The 17903-nt window shown below is 56.5% G+C and overlaps 1 protein-coding gene across 7 annotated transcripts in view; it reads right to left on the bottom strand.

Annotated features, from left to right (window-relative positions):
- Positions 1 to 7592: 7592 nt before the first annotated feature.
- Positions 7593 to 17903, bottom strand: part of SFXN5 (sideroflexin 5) — a 116865-nt gene continuing 106554 nt past the window's right edge. For all 7 annotated transcript variants that reach the window (XM_058683710.1, XM_058683708.1, XM_058683707.1 and 4 more), the window contains one exon: positions 7593 to 10749. In XM_058683710.1, the coding sequence (XP_058539693.1) occupies positions 10672 to 10749 (78 nt within the window). In that variant the 3' untranslated portion in view covers positions 7593 to 10671. The remainder of the gene's footprint in view (positions 10750 to 17903) is intronic.

Below are 17903 nucleotides of genomic sequence, written 5' to 3'. Positions count from 1 at the left end.
CATGGGCATCCAGCTCCAACCCCAGAGCCTGCGAGCCTGGGTGGCGGATTCCGGCTCTGGGGACCAGTGGGGACCAGCAGAGCAAGCTTGTGCAGTGCCTTGGTGGTCTCTACCCTGGTCTCTAGCTCCCAACTGTACAGCAAGAGAAATGGAGGCCAGACATAGGGAAGGACCACTCTGTGTCTTAAGGGAGGCTATGCTTGGGAGTTTCCAAGTTTGTTGAGCGGTGGGAAACAGGCCCATGTGGGTTGTTGGAGAGAGAGAACATGCATACTTCTGCATGCTGAGAGACTGGTGGCTCTTCCAGTTGAGGAGACACTCGAGGAAAAAGGGAGACTTGGGAGCTGAGGGGCGGGGCACCATTCACAGAAGTTGACCATGCTAGCCCCGGGTCCTAGCTTCACCAGGATGCGCACCCGTCCCCGGAGAACTCCTCCGTGTAGATGAAAACTTCCGAGATGGGGCATAAGCTGAGCCTGTAACCTGTCCCCACGGACACAGGGCCTCCAGCCAGGAAGGACCCAATAGAGCTCTGTAGTTCACCTGCTCTTCCGCTCATCGACTTGCCTTTCCTACTGTCACACATCAACCTGCCCTTCATCCTTAAAAGCAAGACCTGTATTCCTGACACCTTTCTCTTACAACGTCCAGACCTGTCTCCACTTCTTCACCTCCCGTGAGCTTTCTAACCCGATGCTGATGCCATCACCAGTCACCAATCACTGCCACCCCTTGGGGCCAAACTCAGCTGCCTCCTGTCTGGCCTCATCTACGCCCTGATCTTCTGGCCATTCCCTCCTTGATTCCCGTACCCCTCCCTGCCTTATTCCAGTACCTCTGACACTTTTACCTCCCGTCTCTCCAAGCCCTCCCCAGTCTCATCCGTGCCTCATCGCCCCTGTCCTCTGCAGGGTCATTCCTTGCTCCACCTGCCTCTTGATTGTGCCCTCTGCCTGGGGCTTCGCATCGATGTCTGGGACTTCTCCTGGCTCCCTGGACTCTCTCCAGCCAACCTCTGCCAAGCTGCAGAGCCACCTAGCCGGCTGCTCGCGTCTGCTGCACTCCAGCCCCCTTGGCACCTTGAACCCAACACATTCACAGCTGACTCATCTCCCCACCTGTTCTCTTCCAGGCTTGCCCACCTTGACAAACGGCCAAGGTTTCTTCTACCTTGGGAAGCAGTGTACATGGCTCCTGGGGGGTTGGGAGGAGAGGGAAGGGATGGCAGACATAATGAGGTTTATGTGGATTGCCAAGGATGAGGCCGCTTCAAAGGAGGACCTCCATGCTGTGGCTAGGGTTCTCTTCCTTGAGCCCAGACAGGACTGTGTCACACCCTTCCTAAGCCCCCTCCCCTGCCCCACTTCCTTCCCAGGCTTGACCTCTCCTACCTCGCTCCTGGTGCCCTTGGCTTCAGTCTCATCCATGTGACCCCTGTCCCCCAGTGAGCCATGGGTTTTGCCTGTGCTGTGCCTTTACTTATGCTTCTCTAGGCTCCTGGAATGTGTTGGGGGCTTGATTAATGTTGAAGTCAATGTTGAAGACTTGCTGCCTGGGGCCCATGCAGGGATCCAAGCACGGAAGGTCCTTTTGCTGAGCCTGTCAGCATCTCACTTGGGTCCAGTCAATGCTAGAAACCAAAGGGCTTTCTCCCATCTCAGTGCCCCTCTGCACCCCATCAGCCAGGAAACACATTCCTGGCATCTTGAAAGTCCTCACCTTGGGGTGGACACTCTCACTGCCAAGCAGGTGGATAACCTCTGGGGAGCATGTCCACCCAGGTGGGGTGAGGGTGAGAAGGGGAGGCATCCTTTTGGCACCGGTGTGGGCAGGGGAATGGGCGAGCTGTTCCTCTCAAGATTCTGTCACTTGGTGGGGGAGGAGGTACACGAGGATCACAGCAGAGCAGCCCCTGTCATCCAGATAAAGGGCTGGAAAGGACCCAAGGAAACCTGCCAATCTTCCTAGGCCAGGCCTGCAAGGGGCGGGCCGGGAGTCCCCACTGCACTCCCACCCACCCCCCCGTGTTGTGCCTCTCCCTGCAGACGGTAAATATTGGTGTTGTGACTTCATTAATAAAGGCTTCTGTGAGCCTGAAAAACATGGAATCAGGATGAACTATTTTCTGAGCTGCCGGCTTGCCAGGTTTGCTAATTTGGGAGTTTTTGGGCCCTCTCCAGGGAACAAACCAAAGTTTCTCTCGAAGAGACACAGATGCAGCCGGGAAGGGGAGAAGAAGCCGAGGAATGATGCTCCCGGCCCTCCCTCGACTGCTCCTTCCTCTTGGAGATCAGGGCCCTGCAGGGGTGAGGACAGGTGGACAGGGGCTGCTTGGCCAGGCTTTCCGCGAGAGAGCCTGGCTATGTCACATTGCCTCAGCTGGGCTGGCCTCCCAGGCCCTGCAGAGTCAGATGGGCTGAGGTACTGATGACGCCCGTAAGAACCCCATGTTGTATGTGACTTAAGTAGCGGGAACGCAGGTTCTTCGCTCTTGTCGCCCAAGCCACGCGCCTCAGCTTCGGGGAATGATCTTTACACTCCGCCGGTCCGCGGAACTTTCCAAGATTAGTCCCCACGGCTCCGCAGCAGCATGGCTGGTGCTCTCAGCATCTCTGCACTTGGTTGTCACCAGCTCCTCCTCATGGGTGCTGTGACTGCTTCCCGTGGGACTACGTGGAACCCTCACCTCGTCAACTGGGTTCTGCCCAGGAGGGAGCCAGGCGGCACCCCCACCCCACCCCCCACAGGCCTCTCCTGGAGCCCCTGCTCTCGGGCAGCCCCGTAGGGGGAGGGGCGGGGAGGCCAGCAGGCTGAGTGGTGCAGGCCCAGCCAGCTTTCCTGTCAGACAGGCGCTGCCAATGCGGAGCCAGACATCGGGAACAGGTTTAACCAATTACCCGAGCGCCCCATCTGCTGTCTGGGGTGTGTGTGAGGGTGAGTGCATGTGAGGGTGTCTGGGAGTGTCTGGGAGGGCTGTGGGCGTGTGTGCGCGAGTGTGACTGTGTGGGTGTGTGTGGGCGTGCGGCTGTGCACGTGGGCGGGGTTGCTGCCTGTCCCAGTCGTACCCCCTCAGCTGTCAGACTGTGGTTACCAGCTCATGGTCTTCCTGTCTCCCCGAGACCTGGGGGTCTCCATGAACAACCCACCCAGCACCCCAGGCCCTCATTTCCTACTCCCCTCATCACCACTCCCTCTCAGGGCTTATGAGAGGCCACAGTCACGTGACCCCTTCTTTCAAACCGCACATTCAGAGGTCCTTCCCTATCAAACCACACGTTCTTGCCGCTCACTCGTTCAGTCGTCGCCTATGTCCATGCTTTGGCCTCATAACGCGCTCCTGGCCACGGGCCCCTCTGTTGTCTCTCTGACATCCCCTGGTCCCACTGCTCCTTGTTGCACCTGCCTGGCACCTGCAAACTTGCCTGAACCTGTTTCCCCACCTGCCCTTGCAGCCGCGTCTGTGAGGACATCCCACGAGTGTGCTGGACGGCACCCCTTGAAGTCCAAGGTCCCAGCCTCAGCTGAGGCCTCACTCCTGTTGATAAATCCACTCCCATTCTCCACAGAGGATGTCTCAAACAGTCACCCTTCTGTCCAAACCTCTTCTGCTTACCCTCAACAGAGGACCTTATTTCCATCTCCAGAAAGAAATGAGAAGCACTGCAAGGGAACACCTTCATATCAACCAGGGGCCAGGAAGAAAGAGGTAGTCCCTTCAAATGGGGCAGTCTGAGGAGAGTTGGATAAAGGAACAATTCACGAGTTTTAGACACCTGACAAGAGATGTTGTAGCGCCACAAGGCCAATGACGATGGCCCACAGCCCTGGGGCCCGAAGAGGCAGGGGCAGGAGCAGTTACCAGAACTCAAGAGGACAGTTGGATGGAGATAGCCCCAGATAGGAGCCGCAGCCTTCGTGAGTGGGAGGCCCAATGATGCAGGGGAGGCCCGCGGAATCCACCCCCCCGTGTCACCCTCCTCGAATCCTCAGTTTCCCACTGGAGACTCCCAAACTTGCCCAATGGCAAGTCTATACGAGTAGGCCTCCCAGACAGAGAGCGGATAGGGAATGGTGCAAAGTATACCTGGAGGGGCCAGGCAAGCTAGTCTCTCACCCTTCAACCTCCCTCCCTCAGATCCACACTACCTGCATCCAACCCATCCTCTCCACCTGCTTCCTGTTACCCCTGAGACCCTTCTCTCCTCCTGGCCCGCCCCCCTCCGGAGACCTCACTCCTCTTGCCTGTCTCCCTAGGCTCCTCCCCTCTCACCCATTAATGTCCGCAAGCCCCAGTGTGCCTTCGGAAGCCTTCCCTTCGCCCCCACATTATGCTGCAGCCACTGTCGTGTCTCAATGCCCAGCTCACAACCCAGTCTCTTGGAAATCCTTTGTTTTACAAGTTAATTGTATACTGGCAGCCAGTCGGAGACATACTCACTTCTCAGCCCGTGGAGATCTGGCTTTTGACCTGACCACACTCCACTGAGACTATTCTCTCCAGGTCCTTCCAAAGGACGTGCTTGGTCTTCGTCTTCCTTCACCTCCCAGCACCTATTCAGTATGTGCACAGCCTCTCCTACTGGAAGCATTCTCATCTCTTGTCCTCTGGGGTGCCACGCTCTCCTCATCTTCCTCTTACCCCTGGCATTAGTGTGCTCAGGCAGTTTACACAACAGAAGTACATTTTCTCACAGTTCTGGAGGCTGGATGTCTAAGCTCAGAGTACCAGCTCAAAGTGGGTTGGTTTCTTCTGAAGCCTCTGTTCTTGGCTTGAAGATGGCTGGCTTTGTGTTCGTCTGTGTCCAAACTTCCTCTTCTTATAGGGTCACCAGTCGTATTGCATTAGGACCCACCCAGCTGAGCTCGTTTTACTTTAATAACCTCCTTAAAGACCCTACCTCTGAATACAGTCGCATTCTGAGGTATGGGGGATCGGGGCTTCAACATTTGAATTTGGGGGGACACAGTTCAGTCCATAACACCCTTCTTACGGCTGAGCTTTTTAGCAGTCTCCTGTCTTGGGCCAGGCCTCAGAGGTGGGGGTTCCTGGAGGTTCTCTCCCAGGTCTTCCTGTTCTCACCCCACATACTCCCCCCTGGGTGGTTGCCACGGTCCCTTTAGCTCCAGGTGCTCAGTAAGTGGCTAACACGCCAAGCTACGTATCTAGTCTCCACCTGCTTCCTGAGCTCCCGACAAGCACATCCAGTTGTCCCAACACCTCGACTTGAGTACCTCACAGGGACCTCTAATAACTTGTAAAGCAGAATGCCTGCAGATTTGTTCTTCCTTCTGTTCCTTAACGGAGAAGTGGCGCCACCATCCATGTCCTCAGCTGCCTAAGCCAGGAACCTGGGGCCATCTCTGACCTCTCGGCCACCCTCTCCACCACCAATCACCTAGAGCTGAGCAATCCTGAATCTCTTCATTCTCTCCATCACCTTCCCACCCCCTGGTCTAGGCTCCGTCTTCCCTCACCTTGACTCTCCCCTGGTCTCGCCGGCAGTCTTGCCTGTGTCTACGATACACTCCATTCTGTTGCCAGATGAATCCACTTCCCTACTTAAAGCCTCCAGTGGCTCCCAGCTGCCCCTTGCCCTGCAGCAGCTGGCCCACTTCTATTTCCAGCATCTTGTCTTGCCCCACCCCATTCCCTAACGCTGAGCTTCGTGCGGTTCACCCCTGGACTGAGTGAGGGCCCTGTTGTACTGCCCTTCGCTCTGCCATGCTTCCATGCGGAGAGGAGAACTGGCTCGGGGGGGCCAGGGGGCTGAGGGCAGCCTCCTTCCCTCATTTCCTCGCTGAATTTGCATGGGGCACCTGGTGCCTCTGTCACTCATTTGTCTTCCTTCTCTTTCTCCTTCCTTCCCTTTACCCCTCCACAAGGCCCAGGGAACTGGGGTGAGGTGGGGCCCCAGATTCTTGCTCTGGTTGAGAAGATGTCCTTGTCAGGAAGGAGTCAGGCTCTGAGCTTAGATCAGGTTGCCAGCGGCTACCTCAGAGTGGGACGTGAGAAGTGAATGAACATTTTTCAGCCACTGCCCAAGAGACTCCTGGTACTGCAGGGAAGCAAGGGCACATGGGGGTTAGGCCTTTCGGGAGTGGCTGACACTTTTCTGTTTGAGGAGCTAATCAGCGGCAGGGGTATGGTGAGATGGCAGGAGCAGCAGCAGCTCTGGAAGACTGAGGGAGCTCCATTCTGCAAATTATCCCAGGTACCCCAGGGCCTTGAGAAAGAGTCACTCATCACTGTCCTCATCCCCTAGCATTCTGACTTTCCTTCTAATCATGGCCTGAGTGGGAGGAGGGAGGCCCTAGGGGCCAGCGGGTGGGGATGGGGCCAGGGAGGCCACATTCCTGGAGTGTTAATGATCTCCGGGCTGGGCAGGAGCTGAGCCCCCAAACCAGCTAAAAACAACAAACAGCTCCCAGGAGGGATTTGCGTCTGTCCTGAGAGTCAAGGATTTCCGCCCGGATGGGGGCTGTGGCCAGTGGGGCTGTTAGCAAAGAAATTCCCCAGAGACCAGAAGCCCCGTGACCTAGAAGTATCACTTTGAGAACAGACCCCGCCCCCATCCCTTTCCTGCCCCCCCTCCCCAAGCCTCCTAGAGGGGCCCAGTGCACAGGTAAGGGGAGGCAGCAGTTCTCTTGACATGTGGCAGGCAAAAGTGAAGAGTCGGGGTGCATTCCTCACCTGGTCTCTCCAATCCTTACACCAGCCCAGTGAGTGATGCTTGTTCTTGACATTTTATAGCTAAAGACACCAAGGCTCTGTTGGAGAAGATGCTCCATAAACGCCTGACCAAATTAATGGGTGAATAAAGGAAGTGACTGGCTAGAAGTCAAACACTCATGCTGGGGCCAAGCTGGGGCTGGCACCTGGGTTGACGTGACCCCAGCCGTGGACCTCACCTCTACAACATGGTCCCCCTGCCGTGGGAGGCCATCAGCTTCTCCCTGCAGGGGTGGAAGATGCTTAGAGGTCCAGGAAAAGAGTTCAGGCCTCACTTCCCCAGGGATTCTGGGGGCTTCCTAGAGGAAGAGGGGCCAGAACTATTGGGAGGTGGCTGAGGCCTGGCCCTGAGGGACTGTGGGGAAGTTAGGAAGGGGCAGAATTCCTGGGGCTAGTGCCGCACACACTGTGGATATTGGTACCTTTGTACTTGGCTCACATCTTTCCTCCCTATGAAGACTCTCTGGGCTCCCAGGCAGTCCAGAATGACCCTCCCACCTGCACTCCCCTCTGTGTCCCCCGGATAGCAACAGTATGAGATCTACCAACATCCCTATCTACTCAAGTGCCTTGCAGTGGGGTCTTAGTGAGTGCTCAGCAACTTTTCTGTAAAGGGGGGGGGGGTTCCTTCTGTAAAGTTCAACCCATGCCCTCTGTCCAACTTCCTGCCCTCACATGCTCTTCCATCCTTTCCTTTCCCCTTCCCTTTGTGCCTCCCAGATGGCCTGACCCCTCCTGGAGCCTGGGGTCTGCACCTTCCTCGGGGGGCTTCCCACAAAATCCTCAGGCAGCCCTGGCCTGTCCCCACTGTGTTTCTGTACCCCTATTGCTCCCACCCACAACCCACAAAGCCAAGCCCTGATGCTTTAAATCCATCATTTATTGCCCACAGCTCGTTAGTATTACATAAATCACAGAGATTGAGAAATTTTCTGAGAAGGTTAAAAAGACACTGCAAAGTCCCCTTGGTGTGGCCAAGGCATATGTGCTTGTGCCTCACTCACACCCGGCCCAGGGCTGGAAGAGCACTTGTTGCCCCTGTCCTCTGGCCCTTCTGTTCTGAGGACCCCACTCTTCTCCCAGGCCAGGGGCTCAGGACAGAAAACAAGCCAGCTCACAGTCAGGAAGTAGAAAGGGGGCTATCAGCCACCTTGACCCAGCAGCCGTCTAGACATCTTGGGCTTTTGGCCCCTGCACCATCAGATTATTCTCCGGAATGGGAGAAGGGCATCCCCGAGCCTCAGAGAATGTTTGAAGTGACTAGAAGAAGGCAGGGGTGGGGGGTGGGGCAGTACACCAGGGCTAGAGAACCAGTTGTAGGTATGGCCTGGATTCTGGCACAGCCGGACCAGCCACACCCTAGCTGTGGGACCTAGCTCAGCCTCCTCCCCAGTCATGAGCCAGTCTGCCCACGAGGCCTCCCTTCCTCTGGCCTCAGCAGAGTGGGTGACGGATATTGGCCAAAAGGTTTCCCTTATGGTGTTTTCTACAGCCAAGCCAGGGCTTATCTTATCAGCACGGCCACTGACCCTCTGTCACCATCACCCTGAGCTGTATTATACAGATCTTTTGCCAACCCCTTTCCCAAGGAGAAGTCCCGTTAGCTCACCTGAAGTTGCATTTGGGAGCATGACCAGAAATCATCCAGGAGACAAAGTAAGTAGGTTATGAGATGACAAGGCCACAGGGCTGGGGCTGGGGTGGGGCTGGGCCAGGGCAGCCAGTCCAGAGAGGGAGCCGGAGAGACCCCATCTCTACCACATCTCCAGAAAGGGTGGGAGTGGGGCTGGGGTGGGCAGTTTTGGTCTCAAGGTAAAGTGCACACAAACAAGGTCCAATGAGAGGGGGTAGGGTGAGTTTGAAGAGAGCTTTTCAAAAGGGGACCCAGAAACACCCAGCCTGTCATTGGCACGGTCACATCATGGCAGGATTGGCTCAAAAATACTTGCCCCTTTTTCTCTGCTGTTCTGTTCTCCCTACCTGCTCTGTGTTCACCCCTTCCTGACTGGTAGGGGGGTGCTGCTCCTCAGGAGAGTGGGGGGCCCTCAGGGCAGCATTCTGCAGAAATAGCAGGGCCAGGCTGGGAGGTCCTCACAGACAGCACGGGGTTCTGAGGGGGTACATGGTGCCAGTGCCTGTGGAAGACCCACCTTCCCACAACCACCCCTGCACGGAGGATGGTGAGAGCCGCCCATGGCCACAGCCTTGCTGCCCTGCACTAGTGTTTTCCTGCACATGCCTGTGTTCACCTCCAGCCAGGTCTCTCCCCAGGTGGAGTCACCAGGGAGGTGAGGAGGCCATGCGGCTGCATGTTGAGGGCTCCATTCCAGCTGGGGGCAGGTGAAGGGTACAATGGGGCCCATGCTTCCTCTTTGTTTGCCCTGTTCACCCTCACCTCGGGTCCTGCTGTCTTCTGCAGAGCCCCTGCAGGCCTCTCCTTTTCTTGGCTTGCCAATGGGAAGAGACAGGAGCCAGCAGCAAGTGGCCTCGGAGGCCGGTGCAGGGTGAGAGGTGGCACGTGGGTGTGGAGCCACACTTAGGCCCAGCCACCCACACTATCTCCTCCTTCAGAACTGAAAAGGGGCAAAGATCAAGTGTTCCCAGGATGTGGGTTCACATACAGAAAGTCAAGGTCTAGCTCCTGAGGCCATTCCCAAAGGGGCCTGCCCTTTTCCCAGTTCAGTGTCCACACTGGGGATGTGCCTGGGATGACCAGCATCTGAGCAGGACAGGCAAAGACGAGGTTAGCTGGAAGAGTCGGTGGGAACGCCCTGATCCAGTCCTCTGGTTCCGGATGGGGAGTAGAGGCTCAGAGAGGGGAGCAGACTTGTCCAAGGTCACACAGCCCATTGGTGCCACAGCCAGGGCCTGCAGTTCCTGGCTTGATGCCGACTCTCAGATTGGTACCTAGAAACCTGCCTCTGCACTCAGGCATAAGACCCTCCCACTCGGGAAGCAGTGGGATGGGGCAGGAAGCCTTGGGGCCTGAGAGCTCCCCAGATGGAGGTCGGTCCAGCTCCAGCTCTAGCCCCATCCTCAGCCCCACAGCCCAGCTTCCAGCCTGGTGACTAGAAGGAGGGTCACCCTGCAGAGGTCAAAGTGCAGGCCCACAATTCCAGCCAAACATCATTCCTTCTTGGGGCTTCTTGCCTGAAGCTGGGGCCTCGAATGGATCGGGATTCCATGAAGGGTGACCCCAGCCCCAGGCACTGGGCTTCGTGCAGAGGGATTGGTTCTGCAGGTTGTAGCATGGATGAAGGCCAGCCACACTCAGAGTCAACTGCCCACAGAATCTTCCAGAGGCTTCCAGTGCTTCTGACTCCCTGGGCCACCTCCTGAGGACCTCAGTCATAGCTGCTTCCTCCTGTGAGGTGTAGACTGCCTCCCCTACCCCCAGCCCAGCCCAGCCCAGCCCAGCCCAGCCCAGCCCAGCTCAGGGAGCCATTGGGCCTAGTCACCATAATGTCTTGAATCTACCAGCCCTTCTGCCAACCCAACCAGCCCCCTGGCCTATTCCTACTGCCACCACTGGTCCGCTGCCGCCATCTGGGCCACTGCAGCCAAGGCTCAGACTTGATTCAGATAAAAAACAAAAGAAAAAAAAAACCCAAAGTATAAAAGGATCCTAAGTCTATCCCGTGGGCACTGTACAATTTTTCACCTTCACAGATAATTGTGCTGAGTAGAGTTTTGACAACCCCACGTAAGGCCCAGAAATGCACTTGATTATTTCTTATAGGAGATGTGTCAGAATTCCTCACCCTTATGTTAACATGTGAATAGATTAGTCTCCCTACCACTGTGGGTCCAGTGCTCCCCCAGGTGGCCCAGGACCGGTGGGATCAGCTTGCCCCTCCCTGCAGGTGCAGCCGGGAGACTCCTTCCCGCCCCCAGCTCCCCGGCCTGGATAGCACTCCATCCCCAGGCCGGCCGGCCACCACTCACAGCCCCTTGTTGTATACCACCGTCCGACTACTTGTGGCCCGGGCAATTTCAGGCTCTAACTGGGACGTCTCGATCTGAGGAGAGAGTGAGAACAGAGAAGAAAGGTGAGGGGGGACGGGTGAGTGTGGAGGCTGGGAGTAGCATTAAGACTACCCTGGTGCCCAAAGTTCTCCCTCACTGCCGCCTACTGACACATCCTCCTTTACCGCCCTCCTGCCACAGTATCCCTTCCTGGCTAGGTCTCGTGTCTTCCTCTGACGGTGTGTCCGTGCAGGTGAACGTCCCACACTCTGACCTCTCAGTCGTGTCTTCCTCATCTCCCAGGGCCCAGTCTGCTTCGTGGCACACACCCACTCCCACACCCACCCTGGACCTGGTCCCCACCCAGGGCTGCTCCACCCACACTCCTGAAACCCAAACTCAACCTTCTTGGACTCCACAGTCCCTATCCTTCCAGCACCCCACTCACTATCCCTATCTGTTTTTAGACATCGAAGACCTCAAGCCCCAGACTCCCTACAGCTCAGTCTTCACACCCACCCACTCCAACCCGGACACCAGGGGCTGTCGCTCCAGCCACTCTCTAGCCCAAAGGTCCTTCCAGCTCTGACTGGCAGAGGCCCAGGTTTACAGGAACTAAACCATGCTCTTGAACCTGACTTTGCTGGGCCCCCACAGTGACCAGCAAACCGCCTCCTCCCAGCCACTTTGCCCAGTCAGCTCCTTGCCTCATTCTCCACAGGGGCCACCTTAAACCTTCTCCGCCCTCCTTAGTCACTCCACCCTCAGCCCCCCACTCTTCCTGAGCAGAAGAGCCTTCTTCCTACTTCAGAGAAAAAGCAGAAGACAACAGAAGAAGCCCCTCGGCATCCCCCCATCAAACCCATGAACTACCTGTCCACACTGCTCCGCACCTGCCCTCCTGCCACCCCTCCCCTCAGAAGGCAGAACCTCCTGGGGTCCATCTCCCCCATGCCCACTCCGGGAGCCCACTCCCAGACTCTCCTGCTGTCTCCCACCTTCACAGTCCACTGACTCTCGACCATCAGCGTTTCAACACTGACAAGAACTTCTCATCTGATAAATTGTCCCGTTAACCCCACGTCACGCTCCAGCTACCGCCTGGTCTCTCTCCTCCCCCACAACCAGATTTCTTTAAGGCACTGTCTCAGGTGGCCTTCTCCACCTCTTCACCTCCCACTGACTTTCCAACCCACAGCAAATCTGGTTTCTCTTCCCACCACAATCCACAAAAATCCTTCTCTCCCAAGTCACTGCCACCCTGCACTTTGTGACATCCACTGGACACTTCTCAGGGTCACCGGGGGCTTCGTCTGGCTGGGCCCTCTTCCCTGCACAAGGCCTGGGGTGATTCCACCCTCCCGGGGACTCCCCAGGTCTGCGGGTTCTCCGGCCATGTTTCTGCCCTGAGTCCTGGGCATGCAGGGGCTGTCTACTAGACCTTTTCATGGATGTCTCACAGGCACTTGAACTCAACCCTAAAATCGAAATCGGGATTGAAGTCACCATGTGCCCCTGTCCCAACCCGGCTCCCCACACCGTCATCCAGTGATGCTCTGGCACCACCTCACCTCCTCTTTCCTTCCTTCCCCTCAAGTCTCCGTCTACCCCCACCTCAGACAGTGCGAGCCTTCCCAACCACAAGTTTTGGCACCCCTCTCGTCCTCATAAAATGGCTCAATGACCCCCCTGTCCTCAGGGAACAGTCTCGACTCCTGCGCTATTCGGCCCCTGCCTAGCCTCGCCCTGCCCCTGGGGCTGGAGGCACCGCACACGCCTACTTATTGCCATGCCTCAGATACGGGGCTTTCCCCACCCTGGTTCTTTGCCTGAACTGCCCCTCTGTCACCGCCTCTCCCCACCCCCCTTGCCGGGCTCCTCCTTGGGCTTATCTTCCACATCTCAGTTTTAGACATCTTCCCTCCTCCAGCCTGGGTGTGGCCACTTCCTGGGACCCCCCCACAGCTTCTGGCACTTTTTGCATCTCAGTTGTATCACTTGTTTCTGAGGTTGACCGTCCACTCGTCTTCCCCCTCTCCACTTTAGACTGCAAGCTCCACAAGGCAGCAAACGTGACGTGCGATCGTGTTCATCCCTGCACCCTCAAGGCCCACTGCCAGTGCACAGGAGGTATTCAGTAAGTGTTGAATAAATGAATGGAAAGAAGGGAGGCAGAAGGCACTGGGAAATAAGGTCCCCCTGGAGGCTCTACAGCAGCCCAGATGTTGGTCTGCAGCTCCAGGGACTTAGCCAGTAAGGATGCCTGAGGGAACCTGAAAGGGAGGTGCTACTTCAGTGAGGGGGGCCTCGGTGTGGTCTCCACCCTAGGCAGAGTCAAGGAAGTGCCGGGCCTTTGTGGCTTAGTTCAGCCAAACCTGGTCCCAGGTACCTGCTGTATGTCAAGACAGGGCAACCCTGAGAAGTATGCAGAAGGTGCCATAGACCAGCCCTGCCTTCAAAGAACTCGGTCATGGCCAGACCGGGCATGTCAGAGGCCAGGAAGGAGGGAGTTCAGCGTGGACTAGAGCCAGTGGGCACGGTGGAGTTTCTGGGGAAGGGGGACCCTTCCCCTGTGGTCCACGGTACCCCCATACCCAGGCTCTGGCCACTGAAGAGGGCCAAAGAGACAAGAGCTAGGCTCAGGGCCCAGGCCTCTTCCCCACCCCCTCTCCTCAAGCCACCTCTTCCCTCCCCACCCCTGCCGGCCTCCGTGTCCCCTCCACCTCACCAGCTCCCCTCGTCCCCATGCTGCCACTGACACAATGCACAGCGCCCACGCTTAAAAATCTAAATGCTTTTGAAAATGTTTAACCTAGTTAGACAAATTAGCAAAAATTTGTGCAAAACAATTTAGGTATTTAAAATATTCAATGTTTTTAAAAAACTGGAAAACTGTTCTTAGCTTTCAGCTGCAAAAACCAACAAAATATAACATCCCAGCAATCTTACCATGAGGTGTAACATAACCCTTCGGGAAAGCTGTTAAACAGCTACTGAGGCATCCTGGGAAATAGCACTTCATTTATTCAAATGCACATATGTCAGGCTTTTGCACCATATGTCATTCCAAGCTATTTACAGTAATAATTAAATCTTAATCAACGTTTAACCTCTGTAAAATGTTTGAAGAATCCTAATCACCCTTCAGACTGCACTAATGAAGGAGAAATATATAAACATAAAAGGAAAATGATGCACAGATATCACACTGGAAAGAACAGTAATTGCAAAATTGTATTTCTTTTAAATATAATCAGTAAATGATGTAAAGTAAGCCAAGGAGTATTTTAAGTTAAGACATCTTGGATGTCAGAGGTGTGAGCAGCTAATTTTGTTCTGCTACCCATAACAGATGTAGCATATTTTATTTTAGTGCCATTATTAGCAACTTCCCATGCCGGCTTTCACTGAAGCACCGAGGCCCGCATTAAAATCGGAGAGGCTGCTCACCACCGCGGTGGAGGACCACGGCCGGGGCCACGGCCCACTCGACCCGCTCCCTGGAGGGTGCCGGCCTGGGTGCAGACCAAGGCCTCATCCTCCCCGCGGGGGCTGTCCCTGACTCGGGTCCCCCAGGCTCCTCGCCGTGCCGAGGGCAGGAGGTAGAAGGGATGCAGGGGGGAGATGCGGGCAGTGGAAAGGCTCTGGGGAGGGGTAGCTGGTTGAGGTACTCAGGAGCAGAGGCTCGGGGACAGAGTGGCCTTCGGGGCTTTTTCTCTCATTTCACGTTAACCAGCCCTCACGTCAGACGTTTATGGCTGTCAACTCCATACACCAGGGCTGGGCACACAGAGATGGACAGGTGAGATGGACAGTCTATCTCATCCATGCCCTTGAGTAGCTCACAGTCTAGGGGAGGAGTCATCTATGAAAGCACATGGATCCCAGAGAGACAAGGTGCCATGGTAACTGGGGAGGGGGTGGGGGTTACCACGTATTGATGAAAGGAATCAGGAAGAAAGACTTCTCAGAGGAGGTAGGCTGGGAATAAAATGGAGGATTTTGATAAGAGAGGGCAGGAAAAGCATTGGCGGGCCAGCACGGCCCGTTTGGTGTGGGCAACGTTGGGCATGTAGGGAATGCGGCAGGACGTGGAGGTGGGGCTGGGACGGGCAGGCCCTTATGGGCCACACGAACATGTCAGTGTGGGCCATGGGGAGCCATGGGAGGATTCTGAGTGGGGGTGGGCCATGATCCAGACTCCATTTTAGAAATGTTTCTCTGGTGGCGGTGGATGTGGAGGACGGATCAGAGGGTAAGTGAGGGGGCAGCTGTGGGAATAAGAGAGAGGTGCCAGGTCCTGCCCTATGATGCTGCCGGCGGGGCTGTGAGGAGGGTGGCACTGAATCCTTTCTGAAGAGAAACCCATAGGAGTTGATGACCAATCCCATGTGGGGGTGAGAGGGAGGTGTCGAGGATGACTGTGCGTTGGATGACTCCTAATTCTAGCTCGGGAGCTGGGGTGGCTGGTGACGCCGTTCTCAGAGGCAGGGAATGCGGGAGGGGGACGGGTCAGGGTGGGAGGGTGACAGGCTCAGGCTTGGTCATGTTGAGTTCCCTAGGCAGAGAGGCCAGGGAGGCAGACAGCGCATGGGTTCGGGAGCTCTGGGCAGGGGTCTGGGTGGGAGAGCAAACCTGGGATGTGCAAGCACAGCCAGAGGCCCCAGGGTGGGGGAACTTGCCCAGGAGAACAGATGGAAGGGGAGGGCGCCAGGCCTGGAGAACAGGCAAATTTGAGGGGCGGCTGAAGGGAACAAGCCCATGATGGTAGCCTTGAGGGACCAGCCCAAGTAACAGAATCAGTGACAGGGGGTGCCAAGGCACCAGGCAGCATGGATACCAGGCACAGCTTTCTGAGTGGTCCCAATGAGGGCTGAAAGGCTTCAGTCTTCACAACGGGATTTGGTGACCTCTAGAGTCCAGATTTCCTACCCCCAACTCAGCGCTGACCCCGGGCACAGACTCTCACTTCCATCCTGGGCCACTTCAACTGGCTGTCCGTTAAGACTCCTCTAGCCTTGGCTGGGGCTGGGGCAATGGCGGATCTCACGGGCGTCGGGACCACTGGGGATCTTTACCGCTGGGCTCAGCGGGAGGCCCCCACAGGGAAGACCCCTGTGCCATTTGAAGATCACCTCTCTGAGGTGTGGGGGTCCTGGGTCTCCTCCACAGCTATCACATCCAGGGCTCTGCTGGTAAATGGATGTGATTCAGATACAGAGTGCCCCGCTGCTGCCCCAACCAGAGACAGAGACAAAGGGCTGTGCTGTTGTTCTGGGGGCACCCCTGCTGCTCAGGGTGGTGGGGCTGATGGATAAGAAGCAGAAGCTGGCTTTATGTGCCAAGTGGGCAGCAGATCAAATGGCGTGTTGGCCACAGAGGTTCATGGGTGGGTTGTGGAGTGAGGGAGTTGCCAAGGCCTGGTAAGGGGAATGGGTGCAGCAAGAGGGGTCACCAGTACCAACCCAGTAAAGGCTTGATGGCCCAGGGTAGTGGGCCGAGGGCAGGGCTTGGTTCTGACCTCAACAAGCTCTGAGGGGCCTCCTACAAGGAGAATGGGATGAGGAGAAAGGGGGCTGGGCAAGAAGTGGCCATAGGGAGGAGGGGTGACCTAGTTCCAGGCTGGCCTCAGGGGGCAGACAAGAGCCCCTGGCTCCCTCTCTTCATCTGGTAGACACCTCTCCAGGTACCTGACAGCCAGTTAGCAGGGGATGGGGAGCCAGAGCCCTGGAGGGTGGGGGCTGCAGGGACCAGTGAGAGAGCTGAAGTTATCAGCTGTCTGATAGTCCCCCACAAGCCCCAGAACTGGCGGTGCCAGGAGGCCATGGGCCTGCTGGACACACACCCGCCCTGCCCAAGAGAGTGCTGCCCAGCCACTGTTCCCTGACCCTGAGGTACAACCTGCACCCTGGCTCCCAGAGAGCCTCATCCAGGTGCCCTACCCAGCCAGACCCTGCTGCCCCTCACAGCAGATAGTCCCTAACTTTTAGTTGCATTGAAAGAGGGAGGCAGAAAACATGAATCATCATGTCCAGAAACCCCCAGCCCCCCTGAGCACCCCAAGGCCCAGCTGGCCCCAGAGTCCCCTAGAGCAGCCTGACTGGGTCTTCCTTGGTGGTGCAGGAAGGGTTAACCCTGAGCTATCTGCCTCTGTCTCCCGGCTCATTATGGGTGGGGGGCCCGAGTCAGGAATGCATTTGGGGCCACCGCTGCCTCTGCAGCCTGGGAGCACACACACCTGCAGCCAGGCCGGCGGATAGTTTACATATTTGAACCTGGAGCTAAGGTGCCCAGACACAAACAGGAAACTGGATCCCTGGCCTGTGCCCCATTCTCAGGGGCTTTTACCTACTACAAAGAACTTCCTCCTCCTTGCCTTTCTTCTGGTGGCTTTTCTGCCTCCTTTTCAAAGGCATGGGGCTGGGGGGGCGGGGTGTTCAGTGTGACCCCGTGACATGGCTCAAAGCTGCCTCCTGCTCCTGGCCAGGGTTCTGGGCTTCTGCATCTGCAGGTGGTGCTGACATTGACATGGGGTCCAATGCCCAGGCCGGCACCTGACTGACCCTGTGTGTCTGACGCCTCTTTCAGGTCTAGCACGTAAGGGGCAGCACACCCCACGCTCTCTCTTCAGGGCTGAGCAGGCCTCAGGTCCTGCTTAGGCACACAAGTCCGGGCCCCATCTTTCGTGAAGCTGTCCCGAGTGTCCTAGAGGGCAGAGGTGTTAGGACAGCGCTGGAGAGCAGCTGAGGCTTGAGCCTAGACCCTGTGGGTCAGGCCTATGGTTGCTGGCTTTTGGCTCCCGCTGCTTTCCCAGTGAATGTCAGATTCCTTGGCTGGATGCTAAAAGCCTTCTGGGACCTTCTCCAGGTTTCTCACCTACTGGCTGCTCTCCATTTCTAGTACACTGTATGTTTAGCCTTTGAGGCCCAAGTCTAGCTATATCTTAATCCTCTAAGGCTGCCTCCTCCAGGAAGCCTCCCCTGATCTTCTCAAACCAAATCCATTGCCCCTTGCATTTATTTCCATCTCCATCACATCCCCAGTCGCAGGCGATTTGTTCACTAATCATCTATGAACACAGCAGTCCCCCACCTCACCCCAGTTCAAGCCGGTAGGTCCTTGGCAGAAGTTGAATCAAACTGAACTGAAGGTCCCCAAGTGTAGGGATCCCGTCTATACTCTTCCATCTCCCCTGTGCAATGTGCAC

The sequence above is a fragment of the Neofelis nebulosa genome, chromosome 9 (genome assembly GCF_028018385.1).
Source record: "Neofelis nebulosa isolate mNeoNeb1 chromosome 9, mNeoNeb1.pri, whole genome shotgun sequence".
Taxonomy (NCBI): Eukaryota; Metazoa; Chordata; class Mammalia; order Carnivora; family Felidae; genus Neofelis; species Neofelis nebulosa.
This window is presented reverse-complemented; position numbering and strand designations above follow the sequence as displayed.